General features: G+C 36.5%; 1 protein-coding gene across 1 annotated transcript; it reads right to left on the bottom strand.

Moving 5' to 3' along the window:
- Positions 1–779: 779 nt before the first annotated feature.
- Positions 780–1,739, bottom strand: LOC120863783 (olfactory receptor 6F1-like). The gene has a single exon (XM_040240349.1). The coding sequence runs from the start codon at positions 1,737–1,739 to the stop codon at positions 780–782; it is 960 nt and encodes a 319-aa protein (XP_040096283.1).
- Positions 1,740–12,467: the final 10,728 nt, after the last annotated feature.

Below are 12,467 nucleotides of genomic sequence, written 5' to 3'. Positions count from 1 at the left end.
TAAGACTTTTTTTCCCCTTTTCCCCCTCTCTTTCTCTGGTTTAATTAAATTAGTTTGGTTAAATTATTGTGTGCTTAAATATTTTATAAGAATATTGGTAAGTTGATACTTGTTTTACCATATTAGATGTTCAGTTCTTGTACTCTCTAGTTCTAGATTTTTCCTTTTTTTCCCTCTACTTATTAAAATTTTTACTTCTGTGATCATTAGAAATTCTGTAATATTATCTGAAAAATATTAACTATCTAATATTTTCCTGGTATTTTTCTAATGCAATTCTCCAGTTAAATGCATACTTAAATCAACATCCATATTTGTGAATAGTACCTGGCTCATTATATGTGTTTAATAAATATTTAATGAATTTGAAGTAAAAGATGGTACATTTATAATGATCCATCTATTAAATGAAGTAACACTGAGTTATTTAACAGAAACAAATTCTGGCCCAAGGTTACTATTAGGATATTAATTATTTAAAAAATCAACCTAACCATTATATGGGACTAAATTTTCTCATTATATGGGACTAAATTTTCCCATTGTAAATGTCGCATGGGCAGGAAATTTATGTTGTTTGTCTCTTTATTATTATGGCATTGCACTGAGGTCTTCTTGAACATAGTAATTACAGAATACCTATTTTAGCAGAATTCATACCAAAATGAAAAGTACAGATATGTCCATATTAGGTGGTATCACTTACAAAATTTTAAATACTTACCTTTTGCAGATGTGGTTTTGGAATCAATTCTAAATTGCTTGTTTTAGTTGATCTCTCAAATATTCTGCATGTGTCTGGCTGAGAGCAACCTCTTTTGTGCTAGAACTTTCCTGAAAGCTTTCTTCACATCTTTGTTTCTTAGGGTGTATACAAGAGGATTTACCAATGGAGTGACCACACAGTAGAATACTGAAATCACTTTACCCATGGTAAAGTTGTACTTGGCTGGAGGACGAACATAGGCAAAGATAATGGTGCCATAATAGATGGTGACCACAGTGAGGTGGGAGGCGCAGGTGGAGAAAGTTTTCTTCCGAGCCTCTCGGGAAGATAGCCTGATTATTGTGACCACAATATTCCCATAGGATGACATAGTGAGAAGAAAAGAACTTAGAATCACAACAGAGCTACATGTGTAACCCAAAGCCTCCACCAAGAATGTATCTGAGCAGGAGAGTTTAAAAATTGGGTCTGAGTCACAGAAGAAATGATTGATCTTCTGGGGTCCACAAAAGTTTAGGTAAGAGATGAGTATGGTAGGTAAGAGAGGGGCAATGAAGCCCCCAATCCAAGATCCAGCTGAAAACTGCAGGCATACCTGGAGACTCATGAGGAATGAGTATCTTAGAGGGCTGCATATAGCCAGGTATCGATCATAGGCCATCACAGCCAACAGGATGCACTCTGTAGCCCCCATAGAGAAAAAAAAGTAGTACTGCATTATACAACCAGAAACAGAAATGGTAACAACCTGTGAGAGACAAGTGGCCAGCAATTTAGGCACTGTGACTGTTGTATACCAGATCTCTAGAAAGGACAAATTTCCTAAAAAAATGTACATGGGTGTTTGAAGTGTGGAATCCATGAGAACAATGAAGATGATGAGGGTGTTTCCCATGAGAGAGAGCAGATATACAGTGAGAAAAATCACAAATAATGCAAGCCTTAGATAAAGAACACCAGAAAATCCAAGAAAAATAAATTCTGTTACTCTTGTTTGATTTGCCACATTCATATCTCATCTTCTTGGTTTGGAATGAATCAACAAAACCTAGAATATGGCAGATAAGCAAGGAAGGAATATTTCATATTTATTACATGATGATAATAGACAAAATAATAAAGATTAATGTCTGGCAAAAACAATTGGTGTCTTTATAAGTATTTTTACATCATTTAGTTTATCTAGTTTATGAAATAAATCACAAAGGTAAGCAGTCTAATAATCTACTTTACAAATGAAGAAACTAAACAAGTATTTTTCCTAATTATATCACTTTAATTTGAGGGTGATATAGTATATCCAAGTAGGTTGTTTTAAGCAACTGCAGGTCAACTAATATATAAAATGTGGCCATTGGAACAAGCATGGCATTATTACATCACTGAAGATTTCACATCCTAGACATTAGAGGAAGGTGAAGAAATGAACAGCAGGTAGATCAGAGGCCAGTGCATTGGGGGTGGGCACTCTCAGAATGGACCCCCTGGGCCATACTAGTAGCCTTATGTAGACAAAGAATTGCCTACACTTTTAACACTATAAACCCTGTTACATGGAATCCTTTAAGGTTTGGTGGGAAATTGGTAGATGAGCAAACTATCTGCAGAAAATTTTTTTAAAAAGTATGAATTTGACATTTATGGACAAGCTTTTGTTCATAAATTTTATTTTAACTTTTTTAGTCTTTGTTTTTAAAATCATTGCATCTACTAATTCTCCTACATTGTTTGTGTGTGTGTGTGTGTGTTAGTTGCTTAGTCATGTCCAACTCTTTGCAACCCCATAGACTGTAGCCCACCAGGCCCCTCTGTCCATGGGATTCTTTAGGCAAGAACACTGGAGCAGGTTGCCATTTCCTTCTCCAAAAGGAACTATAGAAAGAAAGAAAGTGAAGTTGCTCAGTTGTTTAGGAGCAGTCAAAAAATTAACATTAAAGTCACAAATTCATTCATCCTTCAATGCATATAGCATTTTTAAGGGCATAACACAGTATTTATAACTATACTTGTAACTATTTCTTATAAAAATTTAGAAGAACAAGAAATCTTGTTTTAGAAAAACAATGCTTTTCAACTGTTATATCTATGTATATATGTGCTCTGGTGCCAAAATATCCAGATGATAAAGGCAGATTATAATAGAAAACAATCTTAATATGTATATTAAAACTTTGTATATGTAAAATATGTATATTTGTCATTTAAATAAAAGTTCTTACAGTAAAAATATAGACTTTAATCTTCTATATCACAATGAAAAACCAGCTAAATGGAATATGAACGCAATATGTTTCATGTCCACAGATTTCTGTTGTAAACCTCTATGGACGTTTTGAATCATAAACCTCTATAGAGAAATGTATATAGGCTTTATGCCACAGCCTTCATGCTCCCTGTGGCATTCTTATGATAAAGTAAAACTTTTCAGGATATATATGATAAAAATTTAAACCAACGTTTTGATATTAATCCCCTAAAACTTCTAAGATTTTTGCCACATTACTCTGAATAATAAAAATAAAATTGTGCTTTTAAAGCCAGTTATTGCACTGTTCAAAAGTATTTTTAAAAATATGACTAGAAATTGACCTAGAATATATAATTTAAGAAAGCCATTTTGGGGAAAGAACCAGGACAAAAAAATTTTAATGTATTTGTCAAGTTTGGTACTTTGGTATCACAAGAAAAATATTAATATTTATATTCTTTTTGTAAGACCATGTGTCTAAAGTGTTGTTCAGTTACTCAGTCATGTCCATCTCTTTGTGACCCCATGGAATGCAACATACCAGGCTTCCCTGTTCTACACTATCTTCTGGAGTTTGTTTAACTCATATGCCAAAATTATCTCATTGCTATTATCTATATATCTGATAACTGGGAAAGATTGAAGGCAGGAGAAGGGGATGACAGAAGATGAGTTGGTTGTGGGCATCACCAATACAATGGGCATGAGTTTGAGCAAGCTCCGGGAGATGGTGAAGGACAGGGAAGCCTGGTGTGCTACAGTCCATGGGCTTGCAAAGAGTCAGACACAACTGAGCAGCTGAACAACAAATAGCATACTATTTAGTCATGCTATAGCATGTCACAGACTAATCTTCTATTGTTACTTTTACTATTCTCCTAGAATTAACAAAATGAAAGAAAAACTGTTTATTTGGAAGGAATATAAGTAGAAATTTAACAATAAAATTAATTAAATGCCATCCCAAAATAAAATATTTTTTCTTTTTCAAAATTATATAATTCTACCATTAGGCAGAGGGGAGTTGTTCACTCTCCAACTATATATATATACTTAGTAGGAAACAAATGGAGAAGGCGATGGCAACCCATTCCAGTACTCTTGCCTGGAAAATCGCATGGATGGAGGAGCCTGGTAGGCTGCAGTCCATGGGATCACAGAGTTGCACATGACTGAGCGACTTCACTTTCACTTTTCACTTTCATGCATTGGAGAAGGAAATGGAAACCCACTCCAGTATTCTTGCCTGGAGAATCCCAGGGATAGGGGAGGCTGATGGGCTGCCATCTATGGGGTCGTACAGAGTAGGACACTACTGAAGCGACTTAGTAGCAGCAGCAGCAGTAGGAAACAATGATAAAAATAAAAATTATTTAACATTTTTATAAAAATATAATAGCATTTAAATATAAGGAGAAACCTACATATATTTTTACTTATTTGATGTTTTAATTGATAAGCCATAATAACTCTTCTTGCATGCCAAATAAATATCTGAGAAACTGCTTCAAATCACAGAAATAATCTAAATGATAGAAAGTATTATCATGTAACACTACTATTCTCTAGAAAAGTGAGAAATCACACAAGTTATATCCACCCAGGTATACTCACAGCCTATATTTTTTGGTTATTTTTCCAAAATTTAAGGCTATTTTTTAAAATGCTCCTTTTCACTGTATTCAATTAGTTTATGAGGGAAGTAAGCTGAGGGATCCGCTCCCTGCTATGCCATTGACTTTGACACACCATCTATGCTACAGATAAACACAGAATTCCTTGCGTGTTTTCTTCTTTTTTCTCACTTTGTTTGTCCCTGTGGCCAGGATGTAGGTAAAGACATGGTCTGAGATCCCCTTGGGAGAAGTATTAGGATTTCATCAGCCTTGAAACTTGGAGAACTGGCATCTACCTTGGGACATCTACCTGCAGAAATTCTCTGAGGACTTTCCTTCAGTGAAAGTCAGAGTATTCTCCTTGTGGGGGTTAAAGGAAAAGACAAAATGTGAGAAGCATTTAAAATATCTCCACAGAAACTGAAGAAATATTCTCCTAAATGGCTTAACTGATTGCCACTGCCCATAGAGTTCATCCTTCACCTATAATTTCAGTATTGTGTCTCAATGTGTTAGCCACCACAGAAGACAATATTCGCTAGCATACAAAATACAAGCTGCATTCACAGTGAAAAATCTTTCTTTTCAATAAAACAAATGAACAAAAAACAACACTGGTTTGACATCTTTTGATAGCAAATAACTCAACTGAAAAGCATTTACCAAGTGTATGTGGAAAACAAGATTGCCCACTCTAGCCAATACCAGGATTGAGTCATTTCACAAATAGTTACAGAGAAGGCATAGTACATATGTGCAGACAGAATGAAAGCATAACAAACTTCAGTATCAAAATAAGAAAACAGCTAGAATAGTGAATAAAATAAAATAGATGCTGTTCATATACATGCGATGAAAAGAGAATTAACAATATTTAAGTTTGAGGTTGTTTACATTACTCACAGAAAATAATGTTTGTTTAGCATGTTGTTTTATAAACAGTTGGTTATCCCACATGTAAATAAAACAGAAGCACAAATAAATGCCAAATAGGTCAAACTTTTATGTATTAAAGAAATAGATTATAAACCAGTAGTCAATGAGGCAGTGGAAGACACCAAGGGATATTTGAAAATGTGTGGATATAGTTTTTATTTCCAGTAACATAAAATGTTGGTTTCATGTGTTAATATCATCATGAAGGTTGCTTAGATAAGAATTCTTATCCAAGGATTTCAAATCCCCTACCCAAGGTATTAATAGTGTTCCCACAGAGTATTTCTATTATAAAGTTAAGAGATGATATCGTTTTATAAATGTTTAGAGCTATAATTTACACATAATAAAATGCACCCATTATAAATGTAGAGCTGAATGATTTTCACAAATCTATACACACACACATAATTCCAACCACAGTAAAAAATGTAGCACTCATATACTACGCAAAGCTTCCTCATGCCCTTTACTCTCCCGTTATTTCCCCCTTAGACTCAAGCAATGAATGCTTTTCTTTTTGTCACTATAGCTTAGTGACAAATAATATAGCTTTGCTTATTCTAGATTTTCAATTATATAGAATCCATGGGTCATATATTCTTTTCTGTCATCTACAATGATAGATACTTTTCCATGCTGCTGTGTGTTTTGTATGTCTGTTACTTTTTATTATATTGATTTTTATTTCTTTGAATGAATATAAATATCAAAGTTTAATTATCTATTTGCATGTTGGTAGATAATTAGATTGCTTCTAACTTGGGTAAATGAAAACAAAACTAATATAAACTTCTGTTTACAAATCCTTGCTGCATGTATGGTTCATTTCACTTGATTAAACAGCTAGGAAGGCAATTGCTAGCTCATGTGGTAAGTGCTCTATTATTTAACAAAAAATTACCATAAGATTTCCAAAGTCATTACAGCTTTTTACATTCCCACTTTAATGCCTTTTTTTTTTTTAAAGTTTTTGTAGTAATTATATAGCGTACTTGATGCCTCACTTTACATTTCTGATGACTAATGAAAGAATCTTTTCATGTGTTATCTGGCCATTGTTATAAAAATTTGTGTAATACAAACTAATCAGCTCAAACTAAAGAATTAAATGTAAGACTCAACTATAAAACTGCTAGAAGAAAACATCAGGGAAAGTCTTCTTGACATTGGTCTTTGTAAATAATCTTTTACTATGACATCAAAAGCACAAGAAAATAAAACAAAAATAAGTGAAGGGACTATTTTAAACTAAAATATTCTTTTGCACAGCAAATAATCATCAAGATAAAATAAGTCAGCATATGGAATGGAATATGTACAAACTATATATGTGATATGGAGTTAATAATCAACATATATAAGGAACTGCTGCTGCTGCTGTTGCTAAGTCGCTTCAGTCGTGTCCAACTCTGTGTGACCCCATAGATGGCAGCCCACCAGGCTCCCCTGTTCCTGGGATTCTCCAGGCAAGAACACTGGAGTGGGTTGCCATTTCCTTCTCTAATGCAGGAAAGTGAAAAGTGAAAGTGAAGTCACTCAGTCGTGTCCGACTCTTCGTGGCCCGCATGGACAGCAGCCTACCAGGCTCCTCTGCCCATGGGATTTTCCAGGCAAGAGTACTGGAGTAGGGTGCCATTGCCTTCTCCATATAAGGAACTAATAATTCATTATTAAAAGTAATAGTTGAAAATGGGGAAAGGACTTACATAGAGATAACATTAAAGGAACTATTAAATTAACTAACAGGTAAATGTAAAGTCCAACATCACTAATCATCAGGGAAATAAAAATCAAAAACACATGTAAGCAGCTATACATCAATAAAATGAACAACTTAGAAGTAGAGAAATTCTTAGAAAGTTATACCCACCCAAAAATGAACCGAGGAGAAATAGAAAATATGAACAGACCAATCATAAGTGATGAAATTGAAACTGGGGTTTAAAACTTCCAACAAACAAGGGTCAAGGAACAGATGGCTTCACAGGCAAAGCCTGTCAAACATTTAGAGAAGAGCTAACACTATTCTCAAAAAACTGCAAATGATTTCAGAGGAAGAGACAATCCCAAACTCATTCTATGAGGCCACCATCACCCCCATCCCCAAACTATACAGAGATAGCACAAACAAAAAGGAAAATTATAGGCCAATATCACTTATAAACACAGAAAGTCTCAACAAAATACTAGAAAATTGAATTTAAAAAAAATATTAAAAGGACCATACAACATGATCAGGTGAGATTTATCCCAGTGATGCAAGAATTCTTCAACGTATTAACAAGTTGAAGAATAAAAATCATGGGATCATCTCAATAGATGCAGAAAAAATCTTTTGACAATGTTCAACTTTTTATCAAGTTTATGATAAAAAAAAATCCAGAAAGTGATCATAGAGGGAGCCTACTTCAACATAATAAAGGGCACATATGACAAACACACCGCAAACATCATTCTCAATAGTCAAAAACTGAATGCATTTCCTTTCAGATCAAGAACAAGAAAAGGATGTTCACCCTCACCACTTTTAATCAACATAGTTCTGGAAGTCCTAGCCATGGCAGTCTGAGAAGAAAAAGAAATAAAAGGAATCCAGATGGGAAAAGAAGTAATTATCCCTGCTTACAGATGACATAATATTATACATAGATATCCTAAGGATGTAACCAGAAAAGTACTAGAACTAATCAGTGCAGAAGTTTTTAATCTCTTGGCTTAAATCTATTAGTAAGTATTTTATTTTTGAAGTTATTTAAAGTGGATTTTTTTGTTAATATTATTTTCAGATAAGTTATTGTTAGGACACAACAATAGAGCAATTGGTTTTGTATGGTAAATTTTACTCTACAACATTATTCATTTTTTTGGTGTTGAGATTTATTTATTTTTAACTGGAGTATAGCTGCTTCACAATGTGTTGTTAATTTCTGCCATCCAGCAAAGTAAATAAATTATATGTATACACACATCCAATCATTTATATATTTATTTCCCATTTACATCACCACACATCATTGAGTAGAGTTCCTTATTCTATACAATAGGTTCTCATTGATTATCTATTTTATTAATAATACCATATAAATGTCAACCTAATCTCCCATTCCTCTCACCTCTCTCCAATCTTGGTGACCATAGTTTGTTCTCTATATCTGTGACTCTATTTCTACTTTGAAGGAAGTGTATCTATACCATTTTTCTAGATTCCACAATTAAATGATACTATATGATATTTGGAACTCTTCATTCAGACGTTTGTCTTTCCTTTTCTCCTTTGTTTTTCACTTCTCTTCTTTTCACAGCTATTTGTAAGGCCTCCCCAGACAGCCATGTTGCTTTTTTGCATGTCTTTTCCATGGGGATGGTCTTGATCCCTGTCTCCTGTACAATGTCACGAACCTCTGTCCATAGTTCATCAGGCACTCTATCTATCAGATCTAGTCCCTTAAATCTATTTCTCACTTCCACTGTATAATCATAAGGGATTTGATTTAGGTCATACCTGAATGGTCTAGTGGTTTTCCCTACTTTATTCAATTTAAGTCTGAATTTGGCAATAAGGAGTTCATGATCCGAGCCACAGTCAGCTCCCGGTCTTGTTCTTGCTGACTGCATAGAGCTTCTCCATCTTTGGCTGCAAAGAATATAATCAATCTGATTTTGGTGTTGACCATCTGGTGATGTCCATGTGTAAGAGTCTTCTCTTGTGTTGTTGGAAGAGGGTGTTTGCTATGACCAGTGTGTTCTATTGACAAAACTCTATTAGCCTTTGCCCTGCTTCATTCTGTATCCCTAGGCCAAATTTGCCTGTTACTCCAGGTGTTTCTTGACTTCCTACTTTTGCATTCCAGTCCCCTATAATGAGAAGGACATCTTTTTTTGGGTGTTAGTTCTAAAAGGTCTTGTAAGTCTTCATAGAACTGTTCAACTTCAGCTGCTTCAGCATTACTGGTTGGGGCATAGGCTTGGATTACTGTGATATTGAATGGTTTGCCTTGGAAACGAACAGAGATCACTTTGTCATTTTTAAGATTGCATCCAAGTACTGCATTTCGGATTCTTTTGTTGACCATGATGGCTACTCCATTTCTTCTAAGGGATTCCTGCCCACAGTAATAGATATAATGGTCACCTGATTTGAATTCACCCATTCCAGTGCATTTTAGTTCACTAATTCCTAGAATGTTGACATTCACTCTTGCCACCTCTTGTTTGACCACTTCCAATTTGCCTTGATTCATGGACCTGACCTTCCAGGTTCCTATGCAATATTGCTCTTTACAGCATCAGACCTTGCTTCTATCATCAGTCACATCCACAATTGGGTATCATTTTTGCTTTGTCTCCATCCCTTCATTCTTTTTGGAGTTATTTCTCCACTGATGTCCAGTAGCATATTGGGCACCCACCTAGCTGGGGAGTTCCTCTCTCAGTATCCTATCATTTTGCCTTTTCATACTGGTCATGGGATTCTCAAGAATACTGAAGTGGTTTGCCATTCCCTTTTCCAGTGGACCACATTCTCTCAGACCTCTCTACCATGACCCGCCCATCCTGGGTGGCCCCACAGGGCATGGCTTAATTTCATTGAGTTAGACAAGGCTGTGGTTCATGTGATCAGATTGGCTAGTTTTCTGTGATTATGGTTTCAGTGTGTATGCCCTCTGATGCCCTCTCGCAACACTTACCATCTTACTTGGGTATCTCTTACCTTGAACGTAGGGTATCTATTCACAGCTGCTCCAACAAAGTGGAGCTGCTGCTCCTTAGCTTGGACGAGGGGTATCTCCTCACCATCACCCCTCCTGCTCTTGAATGTGGAGAAGCTCCTCTCGACATCCTGCAACTGGGCAGCCGCTGCTCCTTGGATGTGGGGTTGCTCCTCTCGGCTGCTGCCCCTGACCTCAGGCATGGAGTAGCTCCTCTCGGCTGCCGGCCCTGACCTCCGTTGTAGGGAAGCTCCTCTAGGCCATTTCTGTACCATTGCAGCCTGGCACTCTCGGTCACCACCTCTGACCTTAGGCGAGGGGTATTTCCTCCTGGCCACGCTTCTGTGTGGTCCATCGCAGCTGGCGTTCCAAAGAATAGCCAGAGTTCCAAAGAATAATAAGGAGAGATAGGAAAGGCTTCCTCAATGATCAGTGCAAAGAAATAGAGGAAAACAACAGAATGGGAAAGGCTGGAGATCTCGTCAAGAAAATTAGAGATACCAAGGGAATATTTCATGCAAAGATAGGCTCAATAAGGGATGGAAATGGTATGGACCTAACAGAAGCAGAAGATATAAGAGGTGGCAAGAATACACAGAAGAACTGTACAAAAAAGAGCTTCACGACCAAGATAATCATGATGGTGTGATCACTCACCTAGAGCTAGACATCCTGGAATGTGAAATCAAGTGGGCCTTAGAAAGCATCACTATGAACAAAGCTAGTGGAGGTGATGGAATTCCAGTTGAGCTATTTCAAATCCTGAAAGATGATGTTGTGAAAGTGTTGCACTCAATATGCCAGCAAATTTGGAAAACTCAGCAGTGGCCACAGGACTGGAAAAGATCAGTTTTCATTCCAATCTCAAAGAAAGGCAATGCCAAAGAATGCTTAAACTACCACATAATTGCACTCACCTCACACGCTAGTAAAGTCAGCTCAAAATTCTCCAAGCCAGGCTTCAGCAATGCGTGAACTTCCAGATGTTCAAGCTGGCTTTAGAAAAGGCAGAGGAACCAGAGATCAAATTGCCAACATCTGCTGGATCATCAAAAAAGCAAGAGAGTCCCAGAAAAACATCTATTTCTGCTCTATTGACTATGCCAAAGCCTTTGACTGTGTGGATCACAATAAACTGTGGAAGATTCTTCAAGAGATGGGAATCCCAGACCACCTGACCTGCCTCTTCAGAAACCTATATGCACGTCAGGAAGCAACAGTTAGAACTGAACGTGGAACAACACACTGGCTCCAAATAGGAAAAGGAGTATGACAAGGCTGTATATTGTCACCCTGCTTATTTAACTTATATGCAGAGTACATCATGAGAAATGTTGGGATGGATGAAGCATAAGCTGGCACCAAGATTGCCAGGAGAAATATCAGTAACCTCAGATATACAGATGACACCACCCTTATGGAAGAAAGTGAAGCAGAACTAAAGAGCTTCCTGATGAAAGTGAAAGAGGAGAGTGAAAAAGTTGGCCTAAAACAGCATTTAGAAAACTAAGATCATGGCAACCGGTCCCATCATGTCATGTCAAATAGACGGGGAAACAATGGAAACAGTGACTGACTTTATTGTGGGGGGCTTCAAAATCACTGCAGATGGTGATAGCAGCCATAAATTTAAAAGATGCTTGCTCCTTGGAAGGAAAGTTATGACCAACCTAGACAGCATATTAAAAGGTAGAGATGTTACTTTGTCAACAAAGGCCCATCTAATCAGAGCTATGGTTTTTCCAGTAGTCAGTTGGAATATAAAGATAGCTGAGTGCCAAAGAATCGATGCTTTTGAACTGTGTTGTTAGACAAGATTCTTGAGAGTCCCTTGGACTTTGAGGAGATCTAACCAGTCAATTCTAAAGGAAATTAGGTCAGAATATTCATTGGAAGGACTGATACGGAAGCTGATGCTCAATACTTTGGCTACCTGGTGCAAACAACTAATTCATTGTACAAACATTGATGCTGGAAAAGATTGAAGGCAGAAAGAAAAGGGAACGACAGATGAGATGGTTGGATGACATCATTGACGTGATGGACACGAGTTTGAGTAGGCTCCAGAAACTGCTCATGGACAGTGAAGCCTGGAGTACTGCAGTCCATGGGGTTACAAATAGTCGGACACGACTGAGACACTGAATTGAAGTACTATCCATTATTTTACTTTTACAGTAAAAGCTAATTCTTTTCTCTTATTTTTAAAAGATATTACTATCCATAGA

Source organism: Oryx dammah, unplaced genomic scaffold (genome assembly GCF_014754425.2).
Source record: "Oryx dammah isolate SB20612 unplaced genomic scaffold, SCBI_Odam_1.1 HiC_scaffold_5, whole genome shotgun sequence".
Taxonomy (NCBI): domain Eukaryota; kingdom Metazoa; phylum Chordata; class Mammalia; order Artiodactyla; family Bovidae; genus Oryx; species Oryx dammah.
The sequence above is the reverse complement of the archived record's forward strand: the minus strand, read 5'-3'. Positions and strand labels throughout refer to the sequence as shown.

What these genes read in the sequence shown, in the direction of transcription:
- LOC120863783 (XM_040240349.1), bottom strand. Translation starts at nt 1,739, where the DNA reads ATGAATGTGGCAAATCAAACAAGAGTAACAGAATTTATTTTTCTTGGA.